The sequence below is a fragment of the Aulostomus chinensis genome, chromosome 6, assembly GCF_037954235.1.
Source record: "Aulostomus chinensis isolate RoL2024-O1b breed Wild chromosome 6, RoL_Achi_v1.0, whole genome shotgun sequence".
Lineage (NCBI taxonomy): Eukaryota > Metazoa > Chordata > Actinopteri > Syngnathiformes > Aulostomidae > Aulostomus > Aulostomus chinensis.
The window spans coordinates 23,977,621-23,995,071 of record NC_141325.1 but is presented as its reverse complement, the minus strand read 5'-3'; the positions used below and the strand labels follow the sequence as shown (position 1 = coordinate 23,995,071).

The window sequence follows — 17,451 nt, the reverse complement described above, 5'->3', positions numbered from 1 at the left end:
GAATATATCTCATAAGAGCATCATATCATCTACTTTCTGGATCATTTGTCTTCTGTCTCTCCTCCTCTGACTTGTTTAATACTCTTCTTAGTTGTTATGCTTCCCATCTTCACCCTCCTTTTCCCTCTCCCTCCTTACATTTCTATTTTGGTCTTATAGACACATCTCTCTCTCACTCATCACAGAGCATATTCTTCCTCCCCCTCCTCATGTCACATGGCTGAAAACATGTTGGGGGGGGGGGGGTGTTGGGGTGAACAACCTCCAAAACATATAGCAGAGGCAGAGCTGCTGTGTGAGATGAGCTGGACAGAATGATACATACTAATACACACTAATGTGTTTATTCTTGCACATACTTTATACGTGTTTTTTGTTTCAGTCGTCTCTGCCCGCAGAAAGAAATGAATGCATTTAAAAGATATAGTGTCTTCTGTGATGGATCAGATAAGCTCTTGCCAGAGGAGCAAGAGGAGCCTTCGGTGTGACTCTCCTCAAGAGCTGGTTTTACTCTCCTTCTCTTGTGAGGACTGAATACCATTACAGAGATGGTAGATTAGGGGCTAAAGCTATATCATCCAATTTCTAAAGAGTTTAAGTTTAAAATTCTAATACCAGATGGATTAAAATGAGTTCATGATCAAGGTAGCTCACTGCTGGGACAAACACAGAAAAGTGACAAACAACCTCATCATCACTGATAGAAACTGACTCAGAGGAGATATTGATTAAGCTCATGTCTGTCTCTGAAACTATACGGAGAGCGATATTCAAGCATGAAAATAGTTCAATGTTCCCGTGCACATGTGCTGCCAATCTCCCTCTGCAAATGAGTGATGTCACTGGAATGATTTAGTCGTGACCTAACATTTAAGAGAGCCAGATCCCGTATCAGTGAGACTGAGCAGCCTCCATCTGCAAACTGAGAGAATGATCAGTTTTTGTGATTTTTACAGTTTATTGACTGTTTTTGCCAAAAATGTGATGATACTTGCCTTTAGGTATCTAAGTATCAATGTTGAATTTGTGCCAGTGTTAAAAACCTTTTTTTTGCAAAACACTATTTAGAAGAAAACTGCTTGGGGTAATTTTGAAATTACTTAATTTCCACCGTGGTTATGCGTTAAACACCTTTCTTCCATACATCTTTAAGATTACGAGTACTGCTGCTTTAAGTCACTTATTGTTACTGTTCATTTCACTGATGTCCGTCATTTTAGAAAATAAAGTTTATTGTTAATCGCTAAATGTTCCAACATCCATTATGTGTCTTAACCACATTTGAGCGATAGTTGCAAATACATCAACAAAAATCAAAATAACACATATATTTTCACTGATGTATTCCATCCATCCATGTATTTTCTGTACGGCTTATCCATTAAGGGGCGCGGGGGCATTGGAGCCTATCCCAACTGACATTGGGCGAGAGGTGGGGTTCACCCTGGACGAGTCTCTCGTCAGTTGTAGGGCCATCAGGACCAATTAGGGGCTCACTATCTTGGTCAAGGATACTTCAACATGGTCACCAGGGGAAGTGAGGATGGAACCAGCGACCCTTTGGTTGCTAGATGGCCACTCTACCTCTGAGCCATGCCGCCCCCACAGCTGTATTGATATCATAAATTTTATTACACCCTAGTATTAGAATGTACCCCAGAAATCATGCACTGGTTAGAATGTGCTGATTTCCTTGCTTTTAACACAAGGTCTGCCACTCTCTGACATTAATTTATTTTGAAATAAGATGGAGCAGACTGCATGGTGGTACAGTGGTTAGCACTGTCGCCTCACAGCAAGAAGGTTCTGGGTTTGAGTCACGGCTCGGGCACGAGATTTTTCTGTGTGGAGTTTGCATGTTCTCCCTGTGCCTGTGTGGGTTCTCTCCGGGTACTCCGGCTTCCTCCCACCATCCAAAGACATCAAGAGGGGACGAGGCTGATTGATACTCTAAATTGACCGTAGGTATGAATGTGAGGGTGAATGGTTGTTCGTCTCTGCATGTTGGCCCTGCGATGGACTGGTGACCTGTCCAGGGTGAACCACACCTCTCGCCCGTTGACGCTTGGATAGGCTCCAGCCCCCCCGCGACCCTTAACAGGAATAAGCGGAAGACAATGAATGGATGGATGGATGAATGGAGCAAGTGAATGACTCTGATGGATAGATGTTATAATCGGAGTATGTTTTGACTTTGAAGATAAAAGACCAAGATTGCAGACAATGACCTTAAAATGTATTTTTTGGTTCACATGACATTGCTGAGTAATTACCACAATTTACCATTTATTCAACTTGAATTGTTACTTATAGCTACTTATTGATTCCATTTTCCTATTTTATATTGCCCACACCAAGTCATGTCATGATCATAAAATCAAAAAGTCTAGTTCTTCTCAATAATCTCAAACTCTCCAGTCCGTGTTTGCTTTGTACGCTGCAGCGTTTTGTCCTCTGTAAATTGTGTGTCTTGACATCACTTTCCTCTCAGATTGGAGTATGGAATTTTTATTGGAAGCTGTGTACTGAGTTAAGCACATAGAGGTGATTGCATCTCTGTCCTTGTGTCCTCCTTCCTCCTCCTCCTCCTCCTCTTCATCTTCTCCCACGATCTGGGCTGGGAGGGGAGATTTCATGAGTAGCGACACAACTACACGTGCCGCTTCATATTTAATTACTTAGAATGCCATAGCAGGAAGCCATATAGGCCAAAGCATCAACACAGCAATTCAATTTCACCATAGCCCCAGGAGATTCCTCCTTGTGTGCATGTAGAATGCCTGTTGTGCATATGTAGCCTCTCTTTTCTTGTGCACACTGCTTCACATCCATGTTTGCGTGTGAGTCCGTCTGTGTATTGCAGTGCCAGGTCAGAGTGAGGGTAGAAAGTGAGAGAGGGTGATAACAGGCTCTGCTCCTTCTCTTTAGGTGTGTGTGTGTTGCTGATATGTTTTACATGACGAGCACTTTCAGCATTTGAGTACCAGCAGGGGTGAGGTGTAGTGAACTGCGGCTGGTTTTGCTCTTAACAGTGAACGGTGCACTTCAGATAATTATTGTTTAAGGAAAAATGGGTTTAAAATGATTCATGAATAATGTCAATACGATTTTTTTTTTTTACATTTCACATATTGGAGGGAAAGTGCTCCAAAACGAAAGCTCTTTTTTTTTTAGGCTACCTGCTGCGTGTGATCAGCTTGAGTCAACGTTTTAGCAAATATCGACTAGTTCTAGTTGGAGCTGGAGCTATTTGAAAATCGTACTGATTATTTGGACTAAGACTGCAATTGCTTTTTGGGGGGGGGGGGGGGGGGGGTCGGGGGGTCGGTATCACAACAATATGTTGTCTTAACAATACAGTCCCTCCAGAAAAGTGCGATTATTACATAATTGGCCAAAGTCTGCAAAGGCTGCATTTTTTTGAAAGACGCTGCACTTTTGCCAGTTTCCACCCAAAATGCACATCATATGCGGGGCTTGCATGATTTCATAAACCCCGCATTTTTGTTACAAAAAAAGTCACAAGTCTTTGCAGAAAGTTGAAAAATGTTGTGTTTACTTCACACAAGAGCAGCCACTTTCCTCCTGTTGCCTTGGGAACGTTGTGAAGTGACGTCATTGGAGAGCTCCAAACCCTGTGAAGACTTGACAAATCAGTGTCATTTGCCAACAGAATAAGCTTGGCATTTGTTTGACTCAGTAAGGTTTTGTAAGCTTGAGCCATGTGTTTATTGAGGTCTGACATTAAACAAGATGAGAACTTAATTATTACCAACACCTTCTGTGATGCAGTATGCTTGCATATCATAGGAAGTCATTAGAAATGATTCTTTAAATTAAAGTAGTAGCCTAGTGAGAACAGATTGTTGGGGGAATCACTTTCTTTTACTTATTCATCAGTTTCTGCAGTTTTTGCAAGTTCACGCAATTTTTGCAAAATCCCACAATTTCATTGCATAAATATCTCATATTCCATTGCATTAAAGAAAAAAAATGTGACACGTAATCAAGGATTTTTGCCTGCAAAAATCACAAATAAACTGCATTTCACTGCAGCATCATTATATTTAACTTAAAATGGCATTTTGACAGGTGGCATGGTGGTGCAATGGTTAGTACTGTTGCCTCATAGTAAGAAGGATATGGGTTCAAACCCAAGGTTGAGCACAAGATCTTTCAGTGTGGGGGTTTTATATATATGTAAAATTTTGGTGATCTTAAGACAGGCACTTCAAATATTTCGAAATAAGAAGACTCACTGTACTGCACAAATACTCTCCAGAGTGTGCCAGTAATCCTCTCTGCCTGCCAATATGAGTGCTTTCATAACATCTATACATGCCTGCATTTATCTCCTGGCTTGACACCTCCAATGTCCCCTATGTAGCCCATCAGCTCTGCAGGAGAGACAAGCTGCAGCTTCCAAGCTGTTTTCCAGTCCTCTAGTCGCCATGTAGGAATGCACTTCTACCCTGGTGACACATGGGTTATTCCACAGTATGCATTCAGGACACAAGCAGTAAAATAGCCTCTGTCAGTATGTTTACATGTTGGACAATAAATCCCATTATTTTGCCAATTTGACTAAAACAGGATTTTTTAAATATGTGTAAATGTTTGTCTGACTGAAATTGTATTTTATACATTTATCCATTGTAATATTTAACATTTCGGTCAAATATGATAAGACAAATAATCAAGGGGTATGTCGTGATGGCGGATGAAAATTTTTGCTGCCTCAGCTAAGGAGTTGTCAGTTTTATTTTAATAATCTTTGAATTCATATCATCCTAAAGGCACACTGCTTGACACAGGTGGAAAAAAAAGAACCAGAAGAAGTTTTGAATACCACCAGCTGAATCTCAGCATAGCGTGCTGGAGACAGACATACTTCAGTGAATCTATTGATTCAATTGTCCCGTTTAATGAGCTGACTGCAATTGTGCAAACCCACTCCATGCTGAAAGCATTCTGTGCTGACAATAGCAGTTGTGCAGTAGGACTGGTGTTAAGTGCTATTGTTGTGTGTTCACAGAGCTGCCAGAGCGTTTGGAGAATACTTGTCCAATACGAATGCAGAGAACCGCAACAGAGCAGGTAGGTGACCCACACAAAAATAGAACAGTCCTACATCAGCTAATACTTATCCCAGTGACAAACCTCCCTCCAATTTCATGATCCCCTAGGTGGGCTATGGTTACCCCCATGGGAACACCCAGTTAGATGAGGGGGTATACTAGATCTGGAGTGTCCTCTCAACTCGTGAATCAGGCAGTGGGGTTGCAGGTGGGTCCTATGGGGCAGCAACCTCAAAATATCCAGGTCCCATTTTGTGGACAACAGGCTCTGTAGTAACTGTTTATATTGATGAATGGCTGAAACATGGATGTCCATGGCAGAACAATCCTGGGTTTCTGTTACTGAATCCAACAGAGCTTGCGTTAATATTAGTGGCACTGACCTGACACCAGTGAGAAGTCGGTCAAAGTGTGCCAAGCTCATGAGCATCATGAAAGTTGTTTTTTTGATGAATTATGAGATGCTATTGAGTCTTAATAAAGAACTATAACTGTTAAAACACTGCCATCAGGTTGAAGACACTGCAGTTATCAATCTGTCAAGAAGGGTAAATGTACACATTTGCATTTAGATGTTTTCTTCTCGAGGCTTCTCCCTTCAAAGTTGCATTTAGTGAAATGTTTCACATGCTAAAGATCTACCTGCCTGTCAGACGTTATTAGGCATGTACCGTAGCAGTAAATCCATTGAATCTTCAACAGAGAACCATCTGCTCTGCTGGTTCTGGAGGGAACAATGAGTCAAAAGCAAAAACACATTAGCATGTGCTACTTTTACATTTGATATTTATTGAAACTGCTAAAGAGAGATTGTCATTTGTAATGCTGTCAGTTTACTGACAGGTGTTTCAGTGAACCCTAATTCATGTGAATGGGTCTGACAGAATATTAGGAGCATCTCTCACAGGTTAAAGAACAGTCTTTCCTCACATCTTTGGTATTAATCTGTCAGTCCTTTTCTAACTATATGAATTACAGACAATTTGCCTTATCTGCTGTCACTTCTATCTATATTGTCTCCTTTTTTTCACTACAGATCATCTATTGTCTGATACCTTCCTCGGCCAGGACTGCGAGTCTCCAGACATAAACCGTTTGCACAACAACAATCTGCCACCCCAGAGCCGCTGCGTACCCACAGCCAAACCCAACCAGTCCAGTCAGTCTAATCCCAGTGCTCATTTACATTCTCAGCCCCAAGCCAACACCCTCCAGACTCAAGCACCTTTGGGATCCTCCAAACGTCGACTCTCTGTTGAGCGCAGCCTCTCAGCAGAAAAACCAGCAGGTGCCAGAGGCCCAGAGGGGAGTGTGGTAGTGAAGCCAGCCAGGGTGTACACCATCACAAGGGAAGGAGGGATGACCCTTGGGGGCCACAGCAGTGAGGAAAGCCTAGAGTTGGAGGTGCTGAAGGGTTGCAGGGAGCAGGCTGTGTCCCAGACCTCTGACCCCAGCCAGTCATGCACCAGCCAACCGTCAGCCACAGCTGCCCGTGGAAGCCACCACCGTAGCAGCCATCACCGCAGCAACCATAGCCATGCCCAGCAGCACCATGGAGGTCCACCGTCATCATCTCAACCACTACAGAGCTCCGGGAGTGCCAATAACATCCGAGACTGGGGTATGAGGAGAGGGGGGTCGCGGGACGACTACACCCCAGATTGTGTGGCTTGCATTCGTGCTCCATGCCAAAGCCAGCGTTCCCTGGACATGGATATCTCACCACGAGATGGGGGGAAGCATCGCAAGAAACTTGAGAGGATGTACAGCGAGGACAGAGCATCTTCTGAAGACAGGGGTAAAGAATCATGGACCTGAAAATGGGGGGGTAAAATTGATACTGAAGTGGAAAAGGAAGTGTAGATATGTTCATTGGTCATTTCAACAGTTAAATGTCTTTTATTCACCATATGAGCTCCTCACTGATAGAAAATTTGAAGTAACGCACCAACCTTTTGGGAAATGTGATTTGATGTGAACACAAGACAAGTAGCTGGGTCTTCTCTCCTCTCTGCAAAAATTCCAGAGTTTCAGATCTTCACTTGAGGACTGACTGCAAGTTTGTTTTTCTGGAATCAACACCCAAAGACATCAAACTGCATCGATAGCCAAGGTTGCACTTAACATTCGCTGCAAAAAAACAAAACAAAAAAAAACAACAACCTTGAAACTTCCAAGATTATCTGATGGAACTGCATTGACGGTCTCAGTTTCCTATCCTGTTGTGCTCTCTCAGCTTCCAAAGCCAACAATTCCTTCTCTGTGTTCACATGGTTTCAAATAGATCCGATCATTAGGTTCATGATTTGTCCAGAAGTGGGGCTTGTAATTATCTTTTCCAAACTCAACCAAAATAAATTGTAGCCGTAGCACTTCTACTCGGCGGCATGGTGGTGCAGTGGTGAGCACTGTCTCCTCACAGCAAGAAGGTTCCAGGTTAGAGTCCCGGCTCGGGCACAGGATCTTTCTGTGGGGAGTTTGCATGTTCTCCCTGTTCCTGCGTGGGTTCTCTCCAGGTACTCCAGCTTCCTCCCACAGTCCACAGACATGCAATTGGGGACTAGTCTGATTGAATACTCTAAATTGACCGTAGGTATGAATGTGAGTGTGAATGGTTGTCTGTCTCTATATGTTGGCCCTGCGATGGACTGGTGACCTGTCCAGGGTGAACCCCGCCTCTCCCCCGTAGCCGCTGGGATAGGCTCCAGCCCCCCCGCGACCCTTAACAGGAATAAGTGGAAGACAATGAATGGATGGCACTTCTCCCCACTATTTGGATTGTTTGATATGATAGGGGGCTTTTGTGGTGCTGTGTCGAATGGTGTGCCTGGTCAGGAAAGTAGTTCCTGGTATGTATTTGACTCTAAAATAACAAGATATTGTAATTTTCAATTTTTTTAATCAATTAAGAAAAGACCATTTTGGGGAAGACAGGATATTTAATGCCCCACTGTTAGCATTCATGCAGCTAAGTTAACTAGCAGTGAGCCATCTGGTGATGGTCTGGAGCTCAGTAATACAAACAGACAGGAAGCTCTCTACTGCTTGTCTAGCAAAATAAAATATGCAGCATGTTTTACCTCATTCATCCTCAGATGTTGCACCTCACACTCTCTAATCAGTGTTCACGAGCCTCCTCTGCTAATTGTAAAGCATGAATGTGAATTTTCTCCCTCTGATACCACGCCTTCCTTTGTCTTTTTTGTTTGCAGAGGACACTTCTAATAGCTGGTTCCCCAAAGAGAATATGTTCAGCTTTCAGACAGCAACCACCACCATGCAGGCGTAAGTATAGCGTGATAATCAGCCCTCACACCCACTCTGTACATCTCTGTGTGCTAGTGAACCACCACTGTGTAGGCAGGAAATATCCTTTTCCTTCCAAGACATCCAGCACAAATGTAGTATTCTACTACAAAATCCCAGGGATTCGTCACTTCTTTGGTTCACTGGTATAAGCATGTTTCAAGAAAGTATGGCCAGTTATAGTTTAACAAAGTCAGTGAAATCCGCCATTGGTATGAAAGGTTTTCAATCTGAAATAACCTGATATTCATCTGTGTCTATTAATTATGAAAAAAAATATGTTTGAGATGATGATTAATTACTTACAGTATGGAAACTCAAACACAACACTGCCATAATTGAGTTTAAACTCTCCTTCCAGACTGGTGGAAATGTGTCCCCTGATACTGTAAACTGTATTTTCTTGTAGTTTTTGATACAGAAAAACAAATATCATCTTTCATCATCATATTCACATGTAAACAGTTTCTTAAACATTTTACAAGATCCCTGGAAGAATACTGCCATAAAAAGATTTTCATTTTCTTTGATTGTTTCAAGAAGCGGCACGGTGGTGCAGTGGTTAGCACAGAAGGATCTGGGTTTAAACCCCGGCTCCAGCACAGGATCTTTCTGTGTGGAGTCTGCATGTTCTCCCTGTACCTGTGTGGGTTCTCTCTGGTACTCCAGCTTCCTCCCACAGTCCAAAGACATGCAAATGGGGACGAGGCTGATTGATACTCTAAATTGACTGTAGGTGTGACTGTGAGTGTGAATGGTTGTCTGTCTATATGTGTTGGCCCTGAGATGGACTGGCGACCTGTCCAGGGTAAACCCCGCCTCACGCCTGAAGGCTTCTGGGATAGGCTCCAGACCCCTGTGACCCTTAACAGGATAAGCGCTAGAAAATGGATGGATGGATGTTTCAAGAGGAGAATTAAAATCAATTTCAAAAATCCAGTTCTGGTTTTATTTGAAAATAAATAGATAATTAATACTTAAATTATTTCATTTACATTCCTACCTTGGGGTAAAATACCAATATGTATGTGTGGAGTTTCTGTGTTTCTCCCATGCTTGTGTGGGTTTATTCCAGGTACTCTTGCTTCCTCCCACATACTAAATGCATGCCAGTGAGGTTATTTGGAGACTCTAAATTGGTGTGAATGAAAGTGTGAATGGCTGTCTCCATCTATATGACAGTCCTGCCAATGACTCGTGATCCCTGACCTGATGTCAGCTGAGACTGACACCAGCTCACCACAACCCTCAGCAGGATAAGTGACATAAATAATAAATGAATTAATTAATGAATGTTGGAAACATACTTCGGGCCAAAATATGTAGCAAAGGTTCCAAGATGTGTTTGACTTTTTGACACTAAATGCTCAGATTTAAAGCTAGAAAAGTAACATCAGCTCGTCATCCATAATCAGAAATGTTAGAAGGTAGCAAGGTCTGAAAGTACAGCGTGTGTGTTGGTCTAGACACTTCACACCAACACACACACACACACACACACACACACACACACACACACACACACACACACACACACACACACACACACACACACACAAGCCTACTCTGCTCTTCTTGGCAGCTTAATTATCACCTATCACCCAGATCTTACAATAATGACCCTTTAAACCGACAAAGCTCACCCACCAGGAACTTTTCCACTCATCTCTCCCACGTTCCCTTGTCGCTCTGCATATGTCAACCTCTCTCCTCCCTTCATCTTCCCATCTGTTTCCATCTGCCCATGTTCCTATTAGGGTCAGACTGATATATGGGTCTGACATTGGCTTTTGATGAAAATTACTGGCTAGTCACTGTCTCTTTGTCTATATTTGTCTCATGTAATGAGACTTTGTAATCAAATTTAATGGGGAATATCATCTGCCCTGCATTCAGTTCACCATTGATATCCAATACACACATTTTAATAAGACTCTGATGTACTATGAAAAAACTCTGTCCTTGTTCCTTCATCTTTTGAGTTGATAGGTAGAATTGTTGCACTGATGTTGAGATCTTTTTCTTGCTGTTGTGTAAGTGAGAACTGCAATACGAAGCATCTCTGATATGTGTGGATTACTTGGCTGGCCCTGTTGCTAACTTCTCTTATATTTTGTCCTTTTTCTCTCCTCGCTCGATGGCGGCTTTCCAATCTACAACTTTAGAATATCGTGAGTAACTCTTTCAACCACCCCCACTCTCCACCTTGCTGCTCTTCCTTTTTCCTTACTCTTTCAGTTAGGTAACATGTCATGAACCCTTTTCCTTGTGTGGCTTTGTGCTATTCAGTCTGCTTGTCCCTATCAACCTCTGTGTCTGCTGGACTGAAGTTACATATACGAGAGAACTGAAGTGCAGCAAGAATTTTATCCTGAATACAGGGATGAAATCAGCAGTACTGAAAATTGTGTAAAATCAAACACTGCAACTTTCAAAGCAAAACACTTGAAGTAGATATTATCAGTGGCTTAACAAACCTGAGCAGGTGAACATTTAATTAGGAGACTGAACATTGACAATTCCTCTGAATCTAAACATGCTCGGCCAAAAACAGTTTTTTCAACAGAAAAAAAAGAAAAAGACAAGTAGCAAAACTTTGAATTATCTCAGTTTTTGGAAAGGTAGAAATTTTGAAGACCATTTGGCACACACTTTATTTTCTTGCTTAACAGGTGAGCCGCGGCTTCCTCTGTGCTTAGTTATCATTTATAGTTTATTCAAACTATAAATATATTATCTATTTATAGTTTATTCAAACTATAAATAGACACTTAATAATCAAGTACACTTTGGCAGCACTATTTAATGTAACAGCAGTTTTGAATGTTAACAAGTCATATGTAGTAACACATTTTAAAGTATTTACTCTAGCACAAAAACTTGTCCAGATTTTAACTAGGCCTACACAATAAAAGAAGTTGGGGGGCTAATTGATGCTAATGCCAGCCCCGTTCTGTCAATTACTACATACAAATAAGCTGTTGGGGGGGGGGGGGGGGGTCTCTCACATATTCCCTTTGAATTTGTTATAGAGGAATTCTGTATGCAGTGTTTTTTGGATGATGTTCTGTGTGTCTGACCAAATTGATAGGATGTTGTCCCATTGAGGCAGCAAGCTAAATATAGGCTAACCATGACTTGAAGGTATGACGTTGGTTGTTAGCAAAGGATTGAAATCATGTATCCTCTAAAAAGGATTTTTCCAGCATTCAGGAGAACCCACCAAATTATTGTTCAAAATTTCCATCTAACATCTTTTGACACTTACCACGTGAGTTCCTATAAAATAGTGAATTTTCTTTATATTAGTTATTTTATATTAGTGGCTCCACAGTTCCAAACCTAACCTTTTATATGAGGAGGTACAACGGGGAAGTTGATAGGGACTGAAATTGAAATTTCACAAGTTGATGCTCTATTGCACAGACTAACTAGATTATATCATGGCATAAGCATTTTTATATGAAATCAGAGACATTATTGCCATGAACAAACAGGTTTATTGCTAATAGGTTTGCTGGCCAATATAGTAATGGAATAATGGAATAATCTGATTGGGAGGAAAGTCTGTTTAATTGCTTTATGGCAAAATAGAGGAACTGGGCTTTCAAGGCTTCTTGTAAGGCAGGAAGGAATGACAAATAGTAACAATTGGCGTCAATATAACACACTCACGTCTTCCAAGAAAAGGAAACTGAAAGTGATAGATTTCATAAGGGAGACAGATCAGCAATACCCAGGTGGAGTTATACAGGGTTTGGATAAATAAACACTTTCCAGACTCCCACGACATCATCCCATTGTTTATCGTCCCTGAGCTCATCAGCTGTCTCTCTGTCAGTCAAAACCAGACTGCAGGATATGGCTTTAATTTCTGACATACACTGTCAGTGATGATTCTCATAATGTATGACATCCTGTCACAGCCATTACTGTCCCCTTTGGGTAAGTCACGCCCACACTGGCCAAGTCAAAGGATGACAGATAATACAAAAGAAGACACATGCACAAAAAAAAAATAATTATAATTTGAATGATTACGCAAGAAGTCAAAGATGATCAGTCGTACACTAGGGATTGGTTGGTGGGTGAGAAGAGTAATAACTGGAGCAACTCCTGGAAAAGCAGAATAAACAGTTCACTAGTTACACCTCAGTGTCTCTTGGCTATCGTTGAGTTGTGGCCCGTGTGTGTGTGTGTGTGTGTGTGTGTGTGTGTGTGTGTGTGTGTGTGTGTGTGTGTGTGCGCGCGCACATTTTGCGTCTGTTGAATAAAAGGTCCCTGTGCTGCTAACTTTTACCACTCAGCTCAATTTAACCCCTCACTAACCCCTTGTGGACCCCTCACTTTGACCTCTGTTGTTGCTGCATCCCGCACCGACTGAAACGTCTTCTTTATGCCCGAACCCAACTAGAACCAAAGGGCTAAAGTCTGATCAGTTTCTTGGTTTTATCAAAGTATGTGTGGTTATGACACACTGGTTTTGCAGTTCAAAACCAAATGCTTTTTTTTTTTTTTTACTTCATTCCCTGCCCTTGGATCGGTTTGGGTTCAGACAGAAAAAATTGGCCAGGGGTCAGGCACAGTAGTATTTGATTTCCCCACAAAACCTCTTAACCACTTTGACATCCTGGCAGGGCATTCCGAGGCATTGCTGAGAAAAAGAGGCGGAAAAGAGAGCAGGAGGCACCCACCACGATGGAGAGGTACCATGTCCTGGCTTTGCTGTCCTGTCCTGTGTGATACTGAACCGTCCCTCTTACACCCCAATGTCAAAACAAGGAAATTCTCTTATCTGTTACATTTTCTGCCCATAGAGGCTGTAACCCCCCCCCCACCCCCCACCCCCCCGTTTTACCTGCTGTTGTACTCAATATTGCATTATGCATACTTCCATACTACTGATTCCACCTGTATGACATCGTGGCGGTCACCTACTATGCTTTTCTTGTTTTGACCCTCACCCCCAATGCAGTTTTCCCACAAAAAGTCTCCAGCTGATATAAATCCCACCCTTATTAGTTGGCTTTTAATTGAAACGTTAAGTTTCAAAGATGGCAATTCAACATTGCTCAAATTGCAAATGATTTGAGTTTGGAGTGACGAAACAATCCTTTTGTGAAAAGTAACACAAATAGCAGTACAGTGGACACAGTGAAGAACCACAGGGACCGGCCCTCCACAGTGTTTAAAGGTAGTTTACTAGAAATCAAAGAAAGAGACTTGAGTCTTTGTGACTTGAAGTTGAGTTAACATGTTTCACTGGTTTGATGAGTTGTAACTCAACTTGGAAAAAACAGACTTCAGACGCCGCTCAGATTTGGAGGAAGATCCATAATAACTTGACTGCATCCATTATTTGTTTGTAGTTAACTTGGAATAAGTGAGGCAATTCATTAGGGCCTGAGCCCGGAGGTACAACCGGGGCAAAGACCCTATTATGTTTGCTCATTTTGTTTTTTGTTTTTTTTTCATTTGAGATTCGGGTTAAAAACTGCAATTTTAAATTGAGCTTATATTAGTTAATTGTATGTAAATTCAATAAATATGGGTTAAAAACTGAGTACATTTATTAAATAACATTTTAAATGGTAAAAATACATAAAAAACAATAAAAAAGTCAATTTAATCACTCAACTTGGGACTTGAAACTCACCCGTTACTTGCATAGTTGTGACTTGATCCCACCTCTGCTGTTAATACCCAAGTCAGTACAATTTACAGGAAGAAATGTTGTGAAAATGGTGCATATGCAGTCAATAATTTATTGCCATTAAGTTTAATATTGTTCTTGAACATTACAACTACAACTAATCCTATCCATGAGGAATAAAACATCATTATCTGATTATATATCAGGGAGTTGACATCAAAAACTCATCTAAACAGTCATTTACATTTGGACAAATTGCTCTGTCGCCAAGTCGCCTTCACACCCTGCAGATTTTTCTGGATCCACGGACTCTAATTTTGGTGAACATGTTGCTTTTACAATAATCCTTGAGTGCACTCCCATCATCAGCTATGGTAATAGGGCCATCATAGACCTTGTGTGTGTGTGTGTGTGTGTGTGTGTGTGTGTGTGTGTGTGTGTGTGTGTGTGTGTGTGTTCAGAGTACAATGCTTTTAATAGGTTTATGTCTCAGTAGGTTCACAAATAGAATTATGCATGTATGAATAAGCAACACATCTCTTTTTCTTTTTTGGAGAGGTCACAGCCAGGGTTGTGTGGGACGGTTACAGATGCACACATTTTCACACACTGATGCGAATTTGACTCGGCAGTCTTGGTGTGTGGGTCGGAGTGATTTTAAAAGCGGTTGTCACTCAGTAAAAACACCCGGTACGAGCTGAGTGATGGATCCCCCTCTCCTCTGAGTCATCCCTCTATTTATGGCTCTTCCTTCACGACTCCAGCAATCAGCACTAACATGTCAACATGGTTCTTTGGAGTGCTGCAACTCAGATACCAAATAGCTTGAAATAAAATATCAGGCACTTTGGAAGGTGTGTGTTTTGGATTTTACTTTGATACTTTTTATCTTTTGGGTTGGAATTCACTGATATAGCCAATGTTACATTTTCCATTAAGTGCTGGGTTGGAAAAACACTGTTTAGAAGTACAGACCCTATCATAGATATAAAGGGTTACAAGTGAACTGGGCAAGGTTCAGTTGGAGGTTGTCAGCGGCACTGACAGTGACAACTGAATCACCGCAGTTTGATTGATGGGGGCAACTTTCTCACTTATATAGAACACTAAGTTAATAACAATTTTGCATAAAATCAGCCGAGTGCCTGTTAATCAACTCTTGATTATAATAGTCGATCAGTTATAGACTAACGGCCACAGCACGCTTGCAGGGATCTCTTGCTTTCAATGCTTCACGTATCAGTGACAGATTCAGGCATCAGTGACAAACTTGTAAGTGATGGGAAGGCCTACTCCCTCTCACAGTGCAAACCTTGATGAATAATAAAAAAGCTTTTCCAGGTCTCACATTGTTCCATTTAAGACCACTTAAGTCAATTTCTACACTCTTTTTCTTCTCCTTTCATTTGTATTATCTTAGTCACTCATGTTTTTTTTAGGTCTTTTCCAGTGGTACGAAACATGAAGCAGAGCATGTATTTTTCTTTTGATGGAATAAAAAATTCCAGTATTTATGATCAGGGGCAGAACCCTGATCAGGAGCAGGTGGCTGAGCAGGGACAGTCAGGGATGAAGAGGTGTCTGCAGAAGAATTCAACAAATAATTCAACAAAAATTCAAGTAATGAGACGGAAACATGGATTTACCTTTTTAAATGAGTCCAAGATCTGTGGTTTTGATCACATTGGACTTAGCGGAGCAACTTCAAACCTTGCTCAACTGAAGGCTGACAACTCTGATGATATAAAGAGAGCGCTCTAAAGGAGCCAGCGCTTATCGCTTCATTTCTTTTCATGAGCCCTTTAAAAGTTTTGCTCATTTTTCTTTATTTCCTTTTTTGGTATGAAACACAACAGCAGCAATGCTGCTGTTTGATGACCCTGATTTATCATTGGTCTTATTTCTGTGAGTGTGAGTTTGGCTCATCAGTTTTTGGAGTCAAACTTTTTTCAAACATGCAGCACTTGTGACTTGTTGATTCTTCTTCATGTTAATGAGAGTGGATGTAGGACAGAAAAGAATTACTTGCCTCCCTTTATTCTTATCAAACATATTGAACTGGATTGTTCATGAACTGGCACGACGCACACGCTGTTATTCTACAGTTCTTGAGGCTGTTCACACCAGAAATTTGTACTAAAAAAAACCCTCCCCGCTGAGACACTCTGAGACATTTGCACAGTAGCTCACCAGTTAGCCAGCTTGTTAACTTGGTACCTACCGAGATAATGAATTGTTTGTCCAAAAGACTCATAGGTGTCTAAAAACCATGATTCCATGGCACATCAAGTGTCTAACAGGCAAAGAAGCTCCACATTCTATAGTAACATCCATACCATAGAGCTGCTGTATTCCAATATCTTTCTATTTTAATTCCTGTTTTGAATTAACAGGCATACATGTAGATAAATTCAAGTTGAAAAAATCATTTTGCCTTACATTACACAAATAAATATCAAGATATGTCACTCACACTTGAAATACAAAGGAGATTTGCATTACAAGTGATGTCAGAAGCCGTACTGCCTCTGCTAGTTCTGGCTATCCTGAGCACAAATGTGCCTGCTTCTATGTTGATGATGTCATTTGAAATGCCTGAAAGAGCGCCTTATCAAAAATAGAGATGTAAACATGATCAGTCACCCATTGATGGGTGGTGCTGCAGAAGTATTCTGGTAAGATTAAGACTACCATGGAGTGCTCAAATGTTTGAGATGCATTTTTACTCTTGATTGTAATGCAGACTAAAGCATTAGCGTGTGTACTACTGGAGACTCAAGGGAGATTTTGTCACCAATCTGAAATAATCCTTTAATTAAGTTATGCTCTGGCTGATGTCTCTGGTTAGGATTTACTGACTAGTCTGTCTTCTGTCTGTTTTCTGTCTGTAACTCTGTAGCATTCTTTTGTTCACTGGAATGCTCTACATCACTAACCTCTCTGTTTTCTTCCCTTTCTCTTGGTAGAAATTTCCGCAAACACCTCAGGATGGTGGGCAGCCACAGGATGAAGGTTCAGAGTGAGTCCAGTCATGGTGCCTTAGCATGCCGCGTGCTTAGTGCATTTTCATGCATCATGCTTTTCATTGTGAAGCCTCAAAGTGATGGGATCAGTATTCCTGCAGCATCAGCACGGCGCATGTGGAAGTTTCAATAATTATGAGTCACAATTGGTGGCAAAACCTCATTCCTTAAAATCTTTATTGCTAATCATTTGGTCGACAATTGTGTGTATGTCTGTTTCTGTGGCAGTGTACTCACTCGCTTCTGAATGCAAGTGCCAATTTCATCATGTTCACTGTACGCTGCAAGTTCCAACTCGATTTCTGACTAACAAGATAAAGCATCTCCCCAATGTGCTGATGTCTCTAACACTGAGTAACCGAGCACCATAAAACTCAGCGCTTCAGTGCTT

At 41.4% G+C, this 17,451-nt stretch overlaps 1 protein-coding gene across 1 annotated transcript in view; it reads left to right on the top strand.

The window, feature by feature from the left end:
* nsmfb (NMDA receptor synaptonuclear signaling and neuronal migration factor b) overlaps positions 1-17,451 on the top strand; it is a 57,014-nt gene that overhangs the window by 11,376 nt on the left and 28,187 nt on the right. Inside the window, exons 2-5 of the mRNA XM_086207103.1 lie at positions 5,036-5,097; positions 6,115-6,876; positions 8,291-8,363; positions 17,004-17,056. Coding sequence (XP_086063229.1) covers positions 5,036-5,097; positions 6,115-6,876; positions 8,291-8,363; positions 17,004-17,056 — 950 coding nt within the window. The remainder of the gene's footprint in view (positions 1-5,035; positions 5,098-6,114; positions 6,877-8,290; positions 8,364-17,003; positions 17,057-17,451) is intronic.